Source organism: Scyliorhinus torazame, chromosome 2, assembly GCF_047496885.1.
Source record: "Scyliorhinus torazame isolate Kashiwa2021f chromosome 2, sScyTor2.1, whole genome shotgun sequence".
NCBI lineage: Eukaryota > Metazoa > Chordata > Chondrichthyes > Carcharhiniformes > Scyliorhinidae > Scyliorhinus > Scyliorhinus torazame.
In genome coordinates this window covers 89,859,951-89,881,987 of record NC_092708.1, presented here as the reverse complement: position 1 = coordinate 89,881,987, position 22,037 = coordinate 89,859,951, and the positions used below count along the sequence as shown (strand labels likewise).

The window sequence follows — 22,037 nt, the reverse complement described above, 5'->3', positions numbered from 1 at the left end:
AAGGTTTGTTATATTAAATTATATAATTATAGTATTCAATTATGTTATGTTAATATACATTCTATTTTAAGTTATGTGAAGGGAAAATCAAACATTTTTCATTTCAAATATAATTTTAAAAAGCTCATATAGTTTCTGAATATATTATAAAGGTAAATAATCATGTGACTGACGAACTACTTTATATGTAATGATATAAGTTCCATAGTTTATCAATACAGTTCTTATAATCTCACATTTATTGAGATAAAGGTAAATTTATTGAGATAAAGGTAAAGGGTGTATGTCATTAAAAAAATCTTCTTGAATGTTGCAAAATTGACAAATTTTTTAATGTATGGTTATAACCAGTCTGCTTTTGTCACTTTACTTTGGAGGTCAAGATATTTTCATGACTGAAGAACAAAAGAAATATTACAATGCTATGAAAAAACTTGGCTCCAAGAAACCACAGAAACCAATACCCAGGCCCTTGGTAAGACCTGTTAATTTAAAATAGCACAAGGATTAGACCAGTAAAGAAAATTGGATTGTTATGCTTACAGAGTGTAGAGTTCACATTAAGGACACATCGAAGAGCAGAAGGGCATTAAGGATGGGGCTGCTGTGGTGGTTATCCATGGGATGGATTTTTGCACTTATTCCACTAAAGCAAAGTTGCAAACTTTCATGGCTTTAGTTCATTAAAGTAGTTAGTGTGTTAACAGCATTCCTCTTTTAAATAGAGATTATGTACAGTTGAGGATACAGAGTTAGAAAATGAATAAATGTGGGGGGAAATTATGAAGCCAGCAAGCAGAACTGCTTTTATTCTTTTGCTCTTGATTCCTAGATGGGTGTTAAACTGGCAGACAATAGAAAATCAAACTTGCATTTTGTTGCCTCTTTTAAGCTTTTCCTTCCTTTCTGTCCTCCACAAAGCAGGTGAAATTCACAGCAATATTCTTTTAAAATCTGCTGTTTCCTGTTAATGCCTGTTAATACTTTATGAATGAGCTTTCATGGAAAGATGCAATAGTTATTCACTGAGGTAAAGGACCAGACTTAAGGGGCGTCATTTTCCGACCCCCCGCCGGGTCGGAGAATGGCCATTGGCCGCCGTGAATCCCGCCCCCGCCGAAGTCTCCGGTACCGGAGATTGGGCGGGGGCGGGAATCGGGCCGCGCCGGTTGGCGGGACCCCCCCGCTCAATTCTCCGGCCCGGATGGGCCGAAGTCCCGCCCAGAAATTGCCTGTCCCGCCGGCGTAAATCAAAGCTGGTATTTACCGGCGGGACCAGGCGGCATGGGCTGGCTACGGGGTCCTGGGGGTGGCGGGGGGCGATCTGACCCCGGGGGGTGCCCCCACGGTGGCCTGGCCCGCGATCGGGGCCCACCGATCCCCGGGCGGGCCTGTGCCGTGGGAGCACTCTTTCCCTTCCGCCTCCGCCACGGCGGAGGCGGAAGAGACTCTCCCCACTGCGCATGCGCGGGAAACTGTCGGCGGCCGCTGACGCTCCCGCGCATGCGCCGGATTTCCGTGCCAGCTGGCGGGGCAACAAATGCCATTTCCGCCATCTGGCGGGGCAACAAACGCCATTTCCGCCAGCTGGCAGGGCGGAAATCCCTCCGGCGTCGGCCTAGCCCCTCAATGTTGGGGCTCGGCCCCCAAAGATGCGGAGCATTCCGCACCTTTGGGCCAGCGCGATGCCCGTCTGATTGGTGACGTTTTTGGCGCCAGTCGGCAGACATCACGCCGTTGGGGGAGAATTTCGCCCAAGGTATCTGCCTAGCTTGAGTTACTTCAGAAATGGAGCAACTCAACTCTTATCTTTTTGAATATACTTTGTATGCAATATTTTATTTATATTACTAGACCAATGTTACCATTGGCTGGAAGGAGCCTGTCTGGCTATGCAGTCTCTGCCAGGGATGTTCAACATAGCAATTACCAGCAAATGTTCAACCTGCACTGATCACCAATCAACTAAGCAGTTATGGGTTTTGCATATGCTGTTGAACAGTAAGCTGTTGGAAATGCAATACAGCTATCCCCAGTACTCCTGGGGCTGGATTCTTCCGCCCCGCCTGCCGCAAGAATGCCACGGGCTAGAGGCGGACAATGGAGAACTCCATTGACCTCGGGTAGGATTCTGTGGTCGCCGGGCAAACGTGGCCGGAGAATCCCGTTCCTAAAATGTTCTGAAAAATGGCATGCTAAATGGTTTCCCGCCTGCGCTGAACTGAAAGCAATTTCAGGGTGCGGCGGTCAAGTCCTCAGATGGGAAGTACACCGTTGCCTCAATTAAGGCCTGTAAGTGGCCACTTAATTGCCATTTAATTGCCACTTAAGGCTTCGCCCCTTCCCACACCACTCTCACTTCCCCACCTTTCTCACTCACCTACCTCTCTTGCTCCCTCACCTTTCCCACTCCCCTGCCCCCCTTCCATTACCCCACCTCTCTTGCTCCCCACTGCCCCAGCTCTCCCACTCACCCCACTTCTCCCGCTTTTCCCATTCCGCCCACCTCTCCCATTCCCCATTTCTCTCGCTTCCCACCTATCTCACTCCCTCACCGCTCCTGTTCCCTGCCTCTCTCGATTCCCAGCTTTCCCACTCCCCCACCTCTCCTGCTCCCTCACCCCTCCCGCTGCCTCATCATTCCTGCACCCTCACCTCTCCCATTCCCTCACCTCACGAGCTCCCAGCATCTCTTGCTTCCCTACCGCTCATATTCCCTCGCCTCTCCTATTTTTCCACCTCTTCCCCAGCTCTCCCATTTCTTCACCACTCTCATTTCTCCACCTCTCCCACTACCACGCCTCTCCTGCATCCTAGCTCTCCTATTTCCCTCACCTCTTTTGTTCCCCCACTTCTCTCGCTTCCCCACCTCTCACTTCCCCACCTCTCTCACTTCCCCACCTCTCTCACTTCCCCACTTCTCTCGCTTCCCCACCTCTCTCACTTCCCCACCTCTGTCACATCCCCACCTCTCTCGTTTCTCCACATTCTCACTTCCCCACACTCTCTCGCTTCTCCACCTTTCTCGCTTCCCCATCTCTCTCGTTTCTCCACCTCTCTCATTTCCCCACCTCTCTCACACACCCCTCTCTTGCTTCCCCACCACTCGCTTCCCCACATTCTCACTTCCCCACCTTTCTCACTTCCCCACCTCTCTCACTTCCCCACCCCTCTCATTTCCCCACCACTCTCACTTCCCCACCCCTCTCATTTCCCCACCACTCTCGCTTCCTCACACTCTCTCGCTTCCCTACCTCTCTCGCTTCCCCACCTCTCTTGCTTCCCCACCTCTCTCGTTTCCCCACCTCTCTCGCTTCCCCACCTCTCTCGCTTCCCCACCTCCCTCGCTTCCCCACCTCTCTCGCTTCCCCACCACTCGCTTCCCCACCACTCGCTTCCCCACATTCTCGCTTCCCCACATTCTCACTTCCCCACCTTTCTCACTTCCCCACCTTTCTCACTTCCCCACCTCTCTCACTTCCCCACCCCTCTCATTTCCCCACCACTCTCACTTCCCCACCCCTCTCATTTCCCCACCACTCTCGCTTCCCCACACTCTCTCGCTTCCCCACCTCTCTCGCTTCCCCACCTCTCTCACTTCCCCACCTCCCTCGCTTCCCCACCTCTCTCGCTTCCCCACCTCTCTCCCTTCCCCATCACTCTCGCCTCCCCACCACACTCTCACTTCCTCACCTCTCTCGTTTTCCACCACGCTCTCTTCTCCACCTCTCTCTCTCCCCGGCCTTTCTCGCTCCGCTGCCTCTCCCGCTCCCGCCTCTCCCATTCCCTAACCTCTCCCTGCCTCTCTCATTCTCTCGCCTTTCTAACTTCCCTACCTCTCCAATTCCCCAGCCAATCCCACACCCCACGTCTTGCATTCCACCATTTCTCCCGCTGCCCCATCTCCCCTGCTCTCCCCACCTCACCCACTCCCCCACCTTTCCTATTCCCCCACCTCTCCTGCCCCCCACCTCTCCCTCTCCCCCACCGTTCCTGCTCCCTCACCTTTCCTGCTCCCGACCTCTCCCGCTGCCCCATTCTCCCGCTGCCCCATTCTCCCGCTGCCCCATTCTCCCGCTGCCCCATTCTCCCGCTGCCCCATTCTCCCGCTGCCCCATTCTCCCGCTGCCCCATTCTCCCGCTGCCCCATTCTCCCGCTGCCCCATTCTCCCGCTGCCCCATTCTCCCGCTGCCCCATTCTCCCGCTGCCCCATTCTCCCGCTGCCCCATTCTCCCGCTGCCCCATTCTCCCGCTGCCCCATTCTCCCGCTGCCCCATTCTCCCGCTGCCCCATTCTCCCGCTGCCCCATTCTCCCGCTGCCCCATTCTCCCGCTGCCCCATTCTCCCGCTGCCCCATTCTCCCGCTGCCTCAATCTCCCGCTGCCCCAATCTCCCGCTGCCCCAATCTCCCGCTGCCCAATCTCCCGCTGCCCCAATCTCCCGCTGCCCCAATCTCCCGCTGCCCCAATCTCCCGCTGCCCCAATCTCCCGCTGCCCCAATCTCCCGCTGCCCTAATCTCCCGCTGCCCTAATCTCCCGCTGCCCTAATCTCCCGCTGCCCTAATCTCCCGCTGCCCCAATCTCCCGCTGCCCCAATCTCCCGCTGCCCCAATCTCCCGCTGCCCCATTCTCCCGCTGCCCCATTCTCCCGCTGCCCCATTCTCCCGCTGCCCAATTCTCCCGCTCCACCACCTCTCCCGCTCCACCACCTCTCCCGCTCCCCCATTTCTCCCGCTCCCTCACCTGTCCCCCTCCCTCACCTGTCCCCCTCCCTCACCTGTCCCCCTCCCTCACCTGTCCCCCTCCCTCACCTGTCCCCCTCCCTCACCTCTCCCATTCCCCCACCTCTCCTGCATCTCCCATCCACTGCCTCTGTGATGCACGATCAATTGTACAAAGACTCAGGTTGGATACAGCTGTGGCTTTATTGCAGTAAGATGTGTGGCCTCCCACAGCAGCTGGCGAAATGGCTGCTGAATAGAGGACACACATATTTATACTCCTCCTACTGGGCGGAGCCAGCAGGCAGGGGCTACAGGCAAACCTGTAATACAGGTCCTACCTTACATCACCTAATACAGGTGTAACAGTGGTTTACCACACTCTGCAGCTCCCCGCCTCTCCAGTTTCCCTAGCCTCTGCCATTCCGCCGCCTCTCCCGTTCCCCCGGCTCTACCATTCCTCCTGCCTCTCTCGTTCCTCCATATCTAGCACCCGTTTTCTGCCTCTCTCCACTTCTACCACTCCCTGTCTCCACCGCTCCCATTCGCTTGCCTATCCTTTTACACCACCACGCCTACTCCCCGCCTCTCATTTCCCCGTGTATCCCATTGCCCCATCTCCCATTCCATGTATCTCCCACAGCCCCATCCTTGCCATTCGCATATTCGCACTTCTTTGGTTCCCCCCACCTCTCTCACTCCTCCGCTTCTCCTGCTCTCCTTACCCCCCTCCCCCCCTCCTGATCCTCCACTCATTCTGTTTGTTCTGTGGGATTGTTTGATGTCTTAATAATGAGATTTGAGACTTGTATATTCAAATATGAATGAAATGAATGAAAATCGCTTATTGTCACAAGTAGGCTTCAAATGAAGTTACTGTGAAAAGCCCCTAGTCGCCACATTCCGGCGCCTGTTCGGGGAGGCTGGTACAGGAACACAGGTACGGGGATATGAACACTTTATAATTAACCCAGAACAATTCACAGATCCCAGTTCATGTAAAGCATGGAGCTGCTGTCTTCATGCAAATTCATGCAAGATTGATTTCTGAGTCTGTTACCATGTGACTCTATATAACATACCATGGGCAGCGCTGTTCCCCTGTCCCATGTTATGTTTGTAAAGTAAGAAACTTTAGAGGAATCTACAGCACATGGTTTTATTCATTCATATATAATCTCCGAAGCAAATCTAAGTGATGACATAATTTCTTTAGACTTTCCTTTATCGTTTTGTAAAGTCATTTTCTATTAAATATTATCCAAACCCAAATCAGCTCACTACTTTTTTATTTTTTAAAGTTTTTTTTGCTTGTATTAGTAAGTACATATTCTGGAGCAATAATTGATCTGTACAACATGGTGCCACTGTTTAACAGTAATACTCAGTATTTATGTTTGCACAATATAAGTACATAATATAGGGCGGCACGGTGGTGCAGTGGTTAACACTGCTGCCTCACGGAGCGGGTCACTGTCTGTGTGGAGTTTGCACAGTCTCTCCATGTCTGCGTGGGTCTCACCCCCACAACCCAAAGATGTGCGGGGTAGGTGAATTGGCCATGCCAAATCGCCCCTTAATTGGGGGGAAAGAAAGTTAATAATATTAGATTCTATATATTGAAAGATATGTTATATTCTTTCAGGTGATATTGAGAATAATTTATTTGTTACTATTTACCTTATTTTCTAGAACAAGATCCAAGGAATGGTGTTTGATTTTGTAACCCAGCAAGTCTTTGATATCACCATCATGATTCTCATCTGCCTTAACATGGTCACCATGATGGTGGAGACAGATGATCAAAGTATCAAGATGGATAACGTCTTACATTGGGTCAACATGGTTTTCATTGTCCTTTTCACAAGCGAGTGTGTCCTTAAACTGATTGCACTCCGCTATTATTACTTTACAATAGGCTGGAATACTTTTGACTTTGTGGTGGTCATTCTTTCAATTGTAGGTAAGAAAGTTATTGGGTTAAGTGAATACACAAAATAATGATACTTTCCAGTTTTTCTGTCATTGGAATTGAATGTACTGTTCTGATATTTGATTAATGCCAACGATTGAAGTTTATGAAAAATGATGTCACGCCAGTGTTATTTAACAAAACTTAATGAAAGTTCAAAAATGCTTTACATTTTACAAAACTAATACAAAAATTTAAGTAATTGACTTTGTCAGGAAATATTGTATGCAATGATTATTGTAAGATAGAAAGCATTTGAAACGTTAACGCAACATTTTTACTTAAGTGCAAAATTGAAATCAGTAGCAATTAATTATAATAGTGGAGGCAGTGATATTTTGTGAGTGACCTGTTTCATTTACTTAAAGAACCTAGGGGTGAATTTTCTGGTCTCGCCCACTGCAGGAATTGTCGTGGGCAGAATGGACAATTTGACAGACCATTGGAAGGTCCATTGACCCCGGGCAGGAATTTCTGGTCTTAGGGCGGGCGGGAGGAGAAAAATCCCACCCACTATTTATCAAATCATGTCACATTTTTAGTTCATGAAAAGAAATTGAAAATAGACAGCATTTAGTTAAAACCATTTTAATCATAGAATCATAGAATTTACAGTGCAGAAGGAGGCCATTCGGCCCATCGAGTCTGCACCGGATCTTACAAAGAGCACCCTACTCAAGCCCATGTCTCTACCCTATCCCCATAACCCAGTAACCCTCACTTAATCTTTTTGGATACTAAGGGCAATTTAGCATGGCCAATCCACCTAACCCGCACATCTTTGGACTGTGGGAGGAAACTGGAGCACCCGGAGGAAACCCAGGCAGACACGGATCCGCACAGATAGTGACCCAAGCTGGGTGTCGAGCCTGGGTCCCTGGAGCTGTGAAGCAACTGTGCTAACCATTATGCTACCATGCTGCCCCTTAGTTTAAAAACTAAGTTTTTGTATAAATACTTTAAGGATGCATTGAAATTTTGCCCAAGGCGGTAACATATCTTGATTTTAAATTGATTAAAAATGCTTTGCACTTGGGGTTTGTGACATTTGCTCAATCCTTCATTGTGTTATCATTTTGAAACATATTCCAGATTACGAATAATCCTAGAAGTATGCAAAACTGTGGTTAATGCATACTTTCTTTTTCTTTTTTAGGCATGTTCCTTGCTGAAATCATTGAAAAATACTTTGTGTCACCAACATTATTCAGAGTTATCCGACTTGCCAGAATTGGTCGCATCCTGCGTTTAATCAAGGGTGCTAAGGGAATCCGTACACTGCTGTTTGCATTGATGATGTCTCTTCCTGCTTTGTTCAACATTGGTCTGTTGCTCTTCTTAGTCATGTTCATTTATGCCATTTTTGGGATGTCTAATTTTGCTTATGTGAGGAAAGAGTCTGGCATTGATGATATGTTCAACTTTGAAACATTTGGGAACAGCATGATATGCTTGTTTCAGATCACCACATCTGCTGGCTGGGATGGCTTACTGGCTCCAATTCTAAACAGTGGGCCACCAGACTGTAACCCAACGAAAGATAATCCAGGCAGCCCTATCAAAGGAGATTGTGGTAACCCACCAGTTGCAATTTTATTCTTTGTCAGTTACATCATAATATCTTTCTTGATTGTCATAAATATGTACATTGCTATTATTTTGGAAAATTTTAGTGTTGCTACTGAGGAAAGTGCTGAACCATTGAGTGAGGATGACTTTGAGATGTTTTATGAAGTTTGGGAAAAATTTGATTCAGATGCAACTCAATTTATGGAGTATGGTAGATTGCATGATTTTGCAGATGCCTTGGAACCACCTCTTCGTGTTGCAAAACCCAACAGAATACAACTTATAGCTATGGACCTGCCCATGGTTAGTGGAGATAGAATTCACTGTCTTGATATATTGTTTGCATTTACAAAGCGTGTGCTGGGTGAGGGTGGAGAAATGGATGCTCTTCGACAACAGATGGAAGAACGCTTTATGGCATCCAATCCATCCAAGATATCCTATGAGCCAATTACAACCACTCTACGGCGTAAACAGGAACATGTTTCTGCAACTATAATTCAGAGAGCTTTCAGACGATATCTGATTAGGCGAACATTAAAACAAGCCTCTTTCATGTTCAAAGAAAAAGGTAAAACAAGTGAGCTTTTACCTGGCAAAGAAGAAATGGTAATCGATAAGTTTAATGAAATCTCCACTACAGACAAAACTGATATGACTCCTTCTACCACATCACCACCGTCCTATGACAGTGTAACAAAACCAGAGAAAGCCAGAGAGGAGAAAGAAAAAGAAGATAGGGGCAAAGATGTAAGGGCATATAAAAAGTAAAATGCAAACAAATAAAACAAAATCTACTTGTATGACATTGTTTACAGCCTTTTAAGTGTGACCCAACTGTACGAACAAGATTCCATTTGGACATCTATGCCAAACTGACAATACATTATGAGGTCAGTGCCTAAAAAAGGCAGCGATTCTTATCAGGAGACTGTGACTCTGTACAGCAGGGGGAGTCAGCAACCTAGACAGGAGGTTACTGTTTCCACTACCAGTTGACACTGCTGAAGAGGAGTCAAAATGGCTACTAAGACTGTAGGGACGAGACAAAGGGACCAGAAAATTTTACATGTATGTGTGTCATTAAGTGTGCAACAATAGTATCTTTTATCCCTGTATTTTGCATTCCAATTGCCACGATTCCACGGTTTATACCAGGCCCATAACAATTCACGTTATTTTATAATTCATGTATATGTGACTATTTTTCTAAATGGGGATGGGCTTTATGTTTTTTTTGGGAGGGGGTTTTAAGCACTACTTTTAAGGTAAGGTGATCACCCCAAAAGTTTAGAAAAATGCGTTTAACATGTACAAAATGTTTTGCATGGAAGCATGCTGAACTCATTCATTGTGAATGAGGAATCATTAACTCACAAATCAAACAAGATATTTTTAATCTATTTAGTGTTTCAGGGTGGCCCTGGTGTCCAAGGTGCTTTACTAAATGTGTTGTGTTATATTTGAACAGTTCTAATATGTGCCTGTTAGTTATTTATGACCCCTAAACTGAGAGTTGATGGGTATTTTTATGTGGAACATTACAAACAACTCTCAGCAGCTGCAATTTTAGTGTATGTTCTGGAGACACAATCACTATTTGTTCCTTTTATGCTGCCATGGGTGGATATACATAAAGAAACCCAGAGGGATCTGCCCAACAAAACTGAATTGACCAAAATTGAATTTTACAGACATTACTCTGCTTTATCCTGCAGTATTGTTTAGCCATCTTCAGCTCTCAACAAGATTGACATTATACATGACAAATAAATCCCTCCGTTGTGTAAATAGTTGCTTCACACTGTGGTGCATGCTTGAGCAAAAATGTAACCAAGGCATAGCATTCATTGCATCAAAAATGCACCACATTAAGTCTAGTTTGCAAGCTTTGCCAGGTAATATGATGTGTTCTGTATCATTATACATAGTTTGGATACTGTCACTGGTGCATGTTTATATTGCCTTTGCTGCTGTACACTGTTCCTTCCACTGTCCAGAAGTGTTTGAAAAATGGGAAGTCATAAGCCAGTGGTAAACTGAGAAATTGCTCAATAAGACCTCACTCCTCCTAGTTTGCAGCTAACTAAGACGCTTTTTTCATTTGAATTTCCTGATTAATATGGATACTGTATGCTGTAAGATCAGACTACATGATATGTTGCGAATTGCTTGAAATGCTCAAAATATGTGGTTGAATTTTCTAAGAAAAGATATAAATACTGTAAAAAATCATTTTATTTTACTTTTCAGCATTTGTACATATTAAAAGCTGAGAATTACTTCAGGTCGGTACTACAGACACTTTTTTTTACGTTGATCCATTGCACTTTTTCATCAATGAACTTCCCAAAAAGAGAAAAAAAGGACAGCCAGTTTTAGTTTACCTTTTAATAAATGCACACGTTTTTAGTGCAACAATATTTAATTTGTGCAAAATTTGGGACCATGATTCACTTCCTTCTGCAAAGTGATATCTAGAGAAAAAACATGAGAGAGAAACATTATTTAAATCTCAAGCACTGCCTGCATTGAGGGTATCAAAGAAATCCTTATTGCTACAACAACCCTTAATCCTTTATGGTGTCCATTTATACGGGCATTTCTGTCTTGTGAAACGATTCATGCTGCACTAGAACTGTTTGAAGTGGAAAATGGATCCACAGGTTTTCTTTTCACAAGAACAAAGTCGATCTTCTTTAATCACACCCGGGTTATTTTGTGTTTTCTTACACAAAGAGGAGTTAGATGTAAAGTCCTTTTATTAAACCTATTTGACTTGTAGTGTATTAGTGAACTGCATGTAGGATAATGCTAATATTACCGTCAATAATGGTAAGACTACATTACAGAAACAAGCTAACAGAATAAATAATTTTTTTTATTGTATGTAATGACTCTGACTCTGCGTGAATTTTTTTCGTCTCAGTATTGCAGTTGTCTACTGTTTGGATATAAAATTGTCAAAATTTCTGCCATGTGTTCTTTATTTTAGGTTACGTTTACTTTATTTTTTGGGAGACAATGTGCTTATTTGTAAAGTCCTCCATGTGCAAAGCTTTTCTGGCCATTAGGTGATCGAGCCTTTCCCCAGTACAGCCTTCTTTGGTGCCACAACTCAATTACTTACGTTTTTAGTGCTGTATGTACAAATAGCCCATTTATTTGTACCAAGTTTTGCAGTTAACACTTCACATTTGAAGTGTTCGAATTCATCAGTGAGGTGTCTAGAATATGTTAGAAAGTGGTAGTTTTAAGATGACTTTATATACAATGCACAAGTTGATATTCCTTTTGGATTATTCATTATCAGGCAAAGGATTTGTAAATATCTGGCCAGGATTCTCCGAGCCCACGCCGTGTCGGAGAATTGTCAGTGACAGGGGAAATTCCCGCCACGCCGTTCCGGCGCCGGGCACGCGATTCTCCGGAGATTCGTCGCGCCCGCGCGGTTGACATGGCGCCGGTCAGGGGCCACTGAAAGATGCCCCCGCGACGATGCTCCGCGGTCGATCGGCCGAATTTCCGCCGGGTTCCACCAAGTCCCGCCGGCGTGATTCCAACCTGATACCACCCAGCGGGAGCTCGGACCTGCAGTTCTGGTGGGGGTGGCGGGGGGGGGATCAGACTCCAGGGGGGCCTCCATGGCGTCCAGGTCCGCGATCGGGGGCAACCGATCGGCGGCCGCCCGCGATCTGGAGAGGGCCTACCTCCTTCCGCGCAGGCCCACTGTAGGGCTCCGCCATGTTGCGCGGCGCCGGCGTGGAAACAGCCACCACGTGTACGCGCCGATGGGGAGATGGCCACTACGCGCATGCACCGGCGTGGAGACGGCACCACGTGCATGCGCTGGCATGGAGACGGCTATCACACGCATGTGCGGACCCTCAGGGGGCCAGCACAGCGCCGGAGTACTCCGCTCTGGTCCAGCGCAATACTGGCCCCCTGAGGGCCGCTGAATCGCTGGGCCCGGAGGCCCGTGCACCACTCCGGTGTTTACGCCGGCGTAAACACTTGGCCAGGATTTCGGAGAATCACAGGTATTTACCTATAAATAATCGGAGATCGGACCTACAACCAAAGATGTAGATCGGGACCTTGTGAAAGTCCTGACATGCGTACCAATGTTTTAATTACCTGGGAAGATTAAACTTCCGATTGGCAATCCCCCTGCTCTCCAAGACGATGTGTAAATATCTCCAACCTTGAGTTAGAATCAAAGACTTTGGACAGTTCCATGATACTTATCTGGATACTTACCCAGGAAGTGTTAAGACACATTAAAGTTGGTCTAACATCTGGATAACTAAACAATTCACCTCCCAGTCAGCCCAACTGACCTCCTTACTATCCCCACCACTGCACCGCTCCTACCAATCCGATCACCCGTCGACCCACACCTCCCAAACTCAATCACCTGAATGCAGTCCTAACCAATATTCTCCCCAAACCTGACAACACCGGCCCTGACCTGGCTGACCTTTCCAACCATCTGACTAACCCCTAACCTGACAACCCCACTGACTAACAGGCTACCCGTCCAATTTGACTACACTCTTTCCACCCACCTTGCCTGACTATCACCTCCTCCAACCTGACCACATTTTTGACTCGCATGGTAGCACAGTGGTTAGCACTGTTGCTTCACGGTGCCAGGGACCCGGGTCCGATTCCCAGGTTCTCCCCATGTCTGCGTGGGTTTCCTCCAGCCGCTCTGATTTCCTTCCACAGTCCAAAGATGTGCGGGTTAGGTGGATTGGTAATGCTAAATTACCCTGTAGTGTCCAAACGTTAGGCTGGGTTGCGGGGATAGGGTGAAGGTATGGGCTTAGGTGTTCTTACAGGGGCCAGTGTAGACTCGATGGGCTGAATGGCCCCCTGCACTGTAAATTCTGATTCTATGATCCTCCGAACACCCCGAATCACATCCCACAACCACCCATCTAACCCCCAACAACCCCAACAATCTGACGTCCCAGTTACCCTCCCGACCTGACTAACATCCCAACCCAACTACCACCAAGCAACCTACCCACTGACCTCACAATTGCCCACTTACTCATCTCACACTTACCTACCTCACGCACTTTACCCACCAACCCCGCTACCCACCTATCCATGATCCACATCCTCCTACCCACTTACCTCACCCACATTCTCCTACCCACCTACCCATTCACTCATTCACTAACATTCAAACTTGATGTTTAAACTTGCCATATGGCAGCAAGTGCCATACAAGGAGGTGTCCCCTGCCTTTCCCTGACTCCAGTCCATTCCGGCAGAGTTCCCGAATGATTGCTGCTCTGTATATTTTTTTCAAAGCCAGGTTCGGACGACCTTAGAAGAAATGCGCAGCAGCATTGAATCGGGAGAATTTACAAACATAGCAGCAATACGAGGATCAATGCCACTGCTCAGAAGGTGCAGGCCAAGATTGCTAGTGATCGGATTGATGTGTCTTAGCAGCAGCAGCAGTTATGGGACAGTTTGAGTGGAGGCCCAACGTAGTCCGCACCAAGGAGAGGGTTCCAAGATACAACAATATATTGAGCTGAGTGCTGAGACCTCAAAGGGAGGCTGGATCCCAAGACCCTGCCAAAGTGATTGGTGGGGTAGTTCCTGGGATCTGCAATGATTGGAAAGAGGAAGTCTTTCTTCTGAAAGCACGGGATGCAGCCCTTAGATCAGGGAACTCGGAAAGAGAGGCCTTGGAATCTAAACTATTAGTGGCATAGCTAGTGTCTGGAAACATGGAAAGGGCAATAATAGGAATGTGGATACAACAACGTCAAATATTCTAATGACCATCTGGTGTTGGCTAAGGTAAGACATGAGCCCCCGTGCAGATCCTGAAATAATGTCAGAAGCATTACTCACCTCCACGCTGTCTGTGCTTGCATAGTATAAATGTAGGAATGACACAGATAATAGGCGTGATCTGACCAAATTGCAACAGAATCCGATGTTGGGTGTGTTTAGCTGGGGTGTTTCCCGGTGCTCTCAGCGCTGAGAAAGACCACACCATCGAACAGGATTCTGTTGCAATCCGGGGCCTCAGCGGGAATGCCCAGCCGAGGCTGCACTTCGTCCCGTTTCCTGCACTGAGGAGCTCTGCTCACCAGAACTCAGTGCAGGAGGATATCGGGACGCCATTTTTAAATGTCCAAAATATCAGATAATATAACATATACCCGATTCCTCACAAAGCCCCATACATCAGATAATATAATCTATCCAATTCCTTACAACTTTTTCACATTACTCTTTCACCACACCACTATTCTTTCTGCCACTTCTTGAGATCAAGGGTGATAATATTGGAGAAAAATTTGGTGCAGAATCTGAAGAAATTATAACCCAGGAATATCTGCAGATGTGTAGGTGAAGTTCAATTAATGGCCTTGATAATCAGTGGGAACCATCAGAGCCTTACATATGTGTGAGGGAGAGGTTCCTCAAATGCCTGGCCTACGTACTGGGAAAGATAGAAATATTGCAGAAGAACTAGAATCAGGTTGCTAATAGTATTAATCATTTACAGTGCTTTGAATAACTACGGTCTTTCGTCATGCTGGTTCATTGTACACCTATCATATCTAGTCATTTCCTCTGAATCACAATCTAAGAAAACATTGTCCATAGATGACTAATCTTTAAACTCCTTCAGTACAGAAAGAAAGGTCTGCTGGCGTTGCAGCTCCAGAATGTTCATTTTGGCATCTGCTACAACAACTTTGTCAATGACTGCATTATTGAATCACCTTCCTAGATATACCCCTCAAGATTATATAAATAGTGAAACAGAGGGAATATCACATGTGGTGGCAATCCTCTGTCTTGCAAGATGATGGCTTTCACCATGATGGTCAACTCTGTATTAACATTTCCTGGTGTGGCTCAGGAGCCCCACTCTGTCATGGCATTTGCTGTAGAGGGAGACTGAGATGAATAGGTGCACAATTTGCTGGCTCTAGTTTTCTCTGTGTCCTCTTCTCAGCCAAATGTCATGATAGGAAGATATTAGGAACTTGGGTTCAGAAATGGGTTCCAAGATGTAGCAGGCAATTTAGGAGTTAAACATACTGTGAGAAAAAACTGCAGCAGAGTCAGAGGATGCACCCACAGCCTGAGTTACCTTGTCCCATTCAGAATTAACCCTGTTAGTGGAAATACACAGATGCCCTGGTTCAGCAAGGATGGTCCACTCAAGATTCATTGTCACTAGGGACAAGCTTGTTTGACCAGTTATTATCCCACCACAGAGTCTGAAGATCTACTTGTCCATCAATGGATGTTTAGTTGCATATGAATGGCATAGCTCTTTTGTAGAAATGGGAGTGAGAAATCAGACAGCCAAGATAATGATAATGGATTCAAGTCTGGCCACCTCAGGGAGAATCTTTTTTGAGGGGGTGGGTGGAGCTCAGAGTGAGAAAGAATGTTGTTCTGAACTGTTACAGGGAGAAGGCTGTGGAAATCGACCAGAGAGAGATCAGAAAATTGCCACCGAGGCAGGCTTTGGAAAAGGGTTCTGAAGAAATTCCCTAACAGAAGAAAAATTGCTTCATAAATGCAAGTATTGCCTTGGTCTGTCTGTGTCAGCGGCATGGTTATTTAAAGTGGTGTTTCATGAAAACTAGTGTGTTAAGGTTAAGGAACTGCATGTATTCTCTTCGCGTTAGAGCTGAAGTAAAAGTTTAAATATTGTTTTCTTTCATTGCAATAAAGTTTATTTATAAATTAACCACGCCCTATTTCTTATATTATCACTCCTGGAACGAATTGATCTTTCCATACCACAGTTTCTTTGCCACTGGTGGGAGCTGCCATGTGTCCATAACACAGCTGAGATTTTTTTTTCCTACTCACCTCTGCCAATGGCAGTCAGCCTTGAGAGGTCAGAGATGTCAGCAAATATCTCCACATTGTTTGTGTCAATGTCTGCCATCACCTTGCTTGCAGGTGTAGCTGAGGTATGATGCCCAGGAGGTCATGATCAGTTGTCAGCTCACCATACAAGAGGTCTTTGGGTATACAGCCACCATCTGTCTAATGAAATTAAAACAGAAAATTCAGCACATCTGGCAGAATCTGTGGAGGGAGAAGCACAGTTGACGTTTCAAGTCCAATATGAATTCTTCAGAGTTACAGACTTGAAACATTGGGCGGGATTCTCCCCTACCCGGCGGGGCGGGCACCTCTGGCAGGACGGGGTGGCGTGAACCACTCCGGCATCGGGCCGCCCCAAAGGTGCGGAATCCTCCACACCTTCAGGGGCTAGGCCGACCCCGGTGTGGTTTGCGCCACGCCGGCCGGCGGGAAAGGGGCTTGGCGCCACGCCGACCGGTGCCGAAGGGCCTCCGCCGGCCGGCGTGAGTTGGCGCATGTGCGGGAGCGCCAGCGTGTGCTGGCGTCATCCCCGCGCATGTGCAGAGGGCTTCGTTTCCACACCAGCCATGGCGGACCAGTACAAACTCCGTTGCAGAAGGATAGAGTGCCCCCACGGCACAGGCCCGCCCGCAGATCGGTGGGCCCCGATCGCGGGCCAGGCCACCGTCTCCCGGTGCCAGATCCCCCCCCAAGAACCCCGAAGGCCGCCCGCGCCGCCAGGTCCCGCCGGTATGGACCTACTCCAAGTTATGCCAGTGGGACTGGCAAAAGATGGGCGGGACGTCGGCCCATTGCGGGCCGGTGAATTCGGGCAGCCCCGGCATCCATTGAGTCGCGCCGGACCCCACCATTTTCTGAGGCGGGCGGCGCGACTCACGCCAGGCCGATTTTTGGGGGGACGGAGAATTAGGAGGACGGCACGGGTGGGATTCATGCCGACCCCCGACGATTCTCCGACCCGGCGGGGGGTCGGAGAATCCCGCCCATTGACTCTGTTTCTCTCCACAGATGCTGACAGACCTGCTGAGATTTTCGTGTTTTTATTTCAGATATCCAGTATCCACATTATTTTGCTTTTATTATTCTCCATCCGATGAACATGGCTGTGCCAGTGCAGATGTTGGCTTAGCAATAATTGTATGCTGATGGAATTTGCATGTTCCAGGACCTCTGAGTTTGTGACCTTTTCCTAAGAGTTGTTGAGGATACATCCCAGACAGCAAAGTTGGAAACTGTTCAGCCAGGTCTCACCACAGAAGAGGTGTGCACCGACGAAGGAGGCTTGGTAGATTCAAAGTTTGGTGTTCTCAGTCAGATTGCTGTTGTTCCCCATGCTCTTACTCTAATATAACAGCTCCAACTTCTGCGATCAGTATGTTGGTTTCAGCATTAAGTTACAGATTACTGGTGATTGTGGAGCCGTGATTGTGAAGCTGTCAACAACCTCCAGGCTCACATTGTCAATGTTGATAGATGGTGTTATGGCAACATGCTGAACCATGACATTTGTGTTCCTGAACTGACGGGCATGAGTCTATCCATTTGCCACTGAAGGTGCTTCTCCGATTTTAAATGCTAGTGAGGCATCGTCAACGTAGACCAGCGCTCTGATAAGGACTTGGTATACCTTTCTCAGGCGAGCAAATATGAACAGCTTTCATCAGTTTTGATATGTAAGTAGCTACTCTCTTGAGATGACCAGAAGGCATATGTCCAACTCGCGATATGCCTAGTATGTTTTTTTAATTCATTCAATGGATTTGGGATTCACTGGCTAAGTCAGCAATTGCCTTTGCTAATTGCCCTTGAGACGGTGCTGGTGAGCAGGAAAGATGGATGTCATCTATTCCTAAACATGAATCTTTTCAGCAAATCCTGCAATTAAGCTGGTACCAAACATTAGTTCACTGTCTGTGCGCAATCTGCATGTTTTCTCGTGTCTGTGTGGGTTTCCTCCGGGCGCTGCGGTTCCCTCTCACAAGTCCTGAAAGACGAGCTTGTTAGGTGAATTGGACATACTGATTTCTCCCTCAGTGTACCCGAACAGGTGCCGGAGTGTGGCGACTAGGAGATTTTCACGGTAGCTTCATTGCAGTGTTAATGTAAGCCTACTTGTGACACTAATAAAGGTTATTATTACTTTTGTGTTCTTTAAGACTCGAATGGGGAGGTTGAAACGGGTCCCTCCTTTTGTGTAGGCCAAGGTCTCCATACATTTTTCCCAGGCTTGCACCCTGGAGAGCAAAGTTCAATTTTGCTTCACAGTGCTGACACAACATAGGCGATAGCAGTTACGATTGATAAACTCTGTTTGATTGGCATAACGAATGGGTGCTATGGGTTTCTCTGATGTTTGTTTTTATTTGTTCATGGGACTGGGAGTCACTGGCTAGGCCAGCATTTATTGCCCATCCCTAATTGTCCTTGAGAGGGCAGTTTAAAGTCAACCACATTGGTGGGAGGGACCATCATGGCCCACTGGTTAGCCACTGCCCTCCTCAAATTGGGCAGCTCTGACTAGTAAGGTGGGCTCACTAGTATCTTTTAAAATAAAATTTGAACATCCAGTTAATAGCTGAATGGAAGATTCGACTTCCGGTGGGGGAAGAGAGCGATCGTGGGCAGCAGAGCTCCTGAGGGGGAAACAGTCGCATCCCGTTTCCCAGGGAGAACTTTCACCGAAGCGTGGAAACCGGCCTGACTAGGCCCCCACCCCCACCTGGCAAGAGAACACGAGAAGAGAGGAGCGGTGGCCCGGAGCAAAGTCATGGACTGATTGCTCAGGAGTGGAGCGAGCGATGAAGAGGCCCCCCCCCGGCCCGACCACGGTGACCACGAGGCGAGCGGCAAAACAAAGGAGGACGCCCGGCCCGACCCTACCAACCCGGTGAGAGAGAGAAGGCAAAAGAAAAGGAGACTAAAGAGGCTCCAGCCGGTCCGCGAAATCGCGGTCTTTTTAAGGGTTTCTTTTTAAATTGAACGTCCCCGAAGTCGGCCCTGCCCCCCTCGCCCTGCCTGATGCACTATCAATTACGACGAGACGAGAGTAGAATGTAATCGAGGCTTTATTACACAGAGATGTGTGGCCTCCTACAGCAGCTGACAAAATGGCTGCTGTACGGAGAGCACACATATTTATACTCCGCCTACTGGGCGGAGCCAGCAGGCAGGGATCTACCCCCGTACCTGTAGTACAGGGGGGTTACCGTGAAACCCATATATATACAGTATAATACATCAGTGGTGACTACCACACTGCCCAAGCGTAAAATCTTTTGGGGGTTTTTTTGGGAAGGGGGAGAAAACAAAATCTTTGGGTCTTTTCTTTTTCAAAGAAAAAAGATTTTTTAAAGTTTTAAAGGGGAAAAAAGAAAAAAAATTCCAGAAGGGAGCCAAAGTAGAGGGAGAAGGCACCAGGAGCAGACAGGGCCAGGGGCAAACCCACTCAGACGAGATGACTGGCGCATGAAGCGGCGGAACGGAAGTTTCGCCGCAACAAAAAGTACAGGGTGAATGGGAGCAGTTTCCCCCTGTGCCAGGGAGGAACTGGAAGGTGTCCTTTGCGAAGGCGCTGAGGGAACACCAGCAGGAAATCAAGGCGGAGGTTAGAGCAGACATGGAGGCAGCAGTGGCCAAGACCCTGGCGGAGATACAGCTCGCCCTGGGCAGAGCAGAGAAGAAACTGGAAGCCCAAGAGGTGACCATTAAGGAGCTGGAAAAGGCCGCGACCGACAAGATCGACCAGATCACGGCCCTGGAGAAGGAGGTGGCGAGACTGGTCACAATGCAGGGGAGCCTGAAGGGCAGAATGGACGATCAGGAGAACCGTTCGAGAAGGCAAAATGTAAGGATAGTGGGCCTACCAGATGGGATTGAGGGTAGAAACCCCACGGCCTACGTGGCCAAGACGCTGGGCAACTTAGTGGAGAGGAAAACTTTCCCCAACCCACCAGAAATGGACGGACCGCATGGGGAGAGCAGTGGCCATCTTGGACGGCCCCCGAACAAAGGGAAACCCTGGAGTGCAGGGGCGCGTACAAAAGGTAAGTATGGTTAATCTCACAGGAATGGGGGGGACAGAAGCCCCCACCAGTATAGTCACCTGGAACGTAAGGGGATTCAACGGCCCAGTGAAAAGATCCAGAGTCCTCACCCACCTAAGAAACATGAAAGCCGACATAGCCTTCCTCCAAGAGACACACCTGAGAGAACAGGACCGACTGCGGGTAAGAAAGGGCTGGGTGGGACAGACCTACTATACCAGCTATGGGACGAGAACCAGGGGGTGGCAATACTGATCAGCACATGGATGACCTTTAGGGCGACAAAGACGGTTATGAACCCAGGGGGACGGTACGTCATGGTCAGTGAGGCCCTGGACGGGGCACCTGGTGCCTTCTCCCTCTACTTTGGCTCCCTTCTGGAATTTTTTGCTCTTTTTTCCCCTTTAAAACTTTTAGTTAACGTGTACCCGGCCAACTGGGACGACACGAGCTTCATCAAGAAGACCATGGCAGAAATCCCTGACAGAGCGACGCACCAACTAATCGGGGGGTGGGGGTCTTCAACTGTGTACAGGACCCAACGACTGACAGATCAAACCCCAAAACCGGGAAAACCTCAAACATGGCAAAGGAACTCGGTCGCTTTATGGAACAGATGGGAGCGGTGGATCCCTGGAGGTTCACCCACCCAGGGGAGAAGGAGTTCTCCTTCTTTTCCCCAGTACACAATGTATACACCAGAATTGACTTCTCTGTGGCAAGGAAAACAGTGCTTCCGGGGCTGGACAAAGCGGAATATTCTGCAATTGTGATATCCGACAACTCTCCACATTACATGGACGTGAGGCTGGAGATGGGCAGGGCCCAACGCCCCACATGGAGGTTGGACAATGCCCTACTAGCAGACAAGGCCTTCAATGAAAATATATCGCAGACCATAGCAGGGTACATGGAGAACAACAAAAACGGGGAGGTCTCACCTTCCACATTCAGAGAAGTGCAAAAGAGGAGAGATTATCGCTTTCAAAGCGTGAAGAGATAGGGAGGAAAGGGCGGCTAAGGCAGCAGCTGGTCGACTCCATACTGGAGGTAGATCGTAAATACTCCGAGGCCCCGACCGTAGAGCTCCTGGCGGCGAGGAAAGAGCTACAAAGGAACTTCGATCTGCTCTCCACGAGGAAAGCAGAGCCCCAACTCCGCCAGGCACAGGGGACCCTGTATGAACACGGTGACAAAGCGAGCCGCCTGTTGGCACACCAGCTGAGAAAGCAGGCAGCCACCAGAGAAATTGCACAAATCAGGGATACCAGAGGCACATTAGAAACAGAACCAGAAAAGATCAACAAAACCTTCAAGGCCTTTTACCAAGGGCTGTACACCTCAGAGCCCCAATGGGGGAGTCCGGGATGAAACGGTTCCGTGATGGACTGGACATGCCAGTCGTGGGGAAGGGCATAAAATGAGGCCTGGAAGCACCACTAGCACTGGGAGAGATCATGGACAGTATTAGCTCCATGCAGGCGGGGAAGGTGCCGGGACCAGACGGATTCTCGGCGGACTTCTACAAAACATTTATGACAGTACTGGCCCCGCACCTGCGGGGGATGTTCACAGACTCGCTGGCTAAGGGCACACTGCCACCCACGCTAGCACAGGCCTCAATCTCGCTGATACCTAAGAGAGATAAAGACCCAACGGAATGTGGGTCATACAGACTCATCTCACTGCTAAACGCAGATGCCAAAATACTGGCCAGAATCCTAGCCAAAAAGCTAAAATACTGCCTACCAGAGGACCGGACGGGCTTTGTCAAAGGTAGACAGCTAACCTCGAACATCAGGTGCCTGCTGAATGTGATAATGACCCCGTCCGGAGAG

At 48.1% G+C, this 22,037-nt stretch overlaps 1 protein-coding gene across 8 annotated transcripts in view; it reads left to right on the top strand.

Annotated features, from left to right (window-relative positions):
* scn1laa (sodium channel, voltage-gated, type I-like, alpha) overlaps nucleotides 1-11,157 on the top strand; it is a 480,246-nt gene extending 469,089 nt beyond the window's left edge. For all 8 annotated transcript variants that reach the window (XM_072473978.1, XM_072473996.1, XM_072473987.1 and 5 more), the window contains exons 25-27: nucleotides 371-475; nucleotides 6,415-6,685; nucleotides 7,851-11,157. In XM_072473978.1, the coding sequence (XP_072330079.1) occupies nucleotides 371-475; nucleotides 6,415-6,685; nucleotides 7,851-9,034 (1,560 nt within the window). In that variant the 3' untranslated portion in view covers nucleotides 9,035-11,157. The remainder of the gene's footprint in view (nucleotides 1-370; nucleotides 476-6,414; nucleotides 6,686-7,850) is intronic.
* The last annotated feature ends 10,880 nt before the right edge of the window (nucleotides 11,158-22,037 follow it).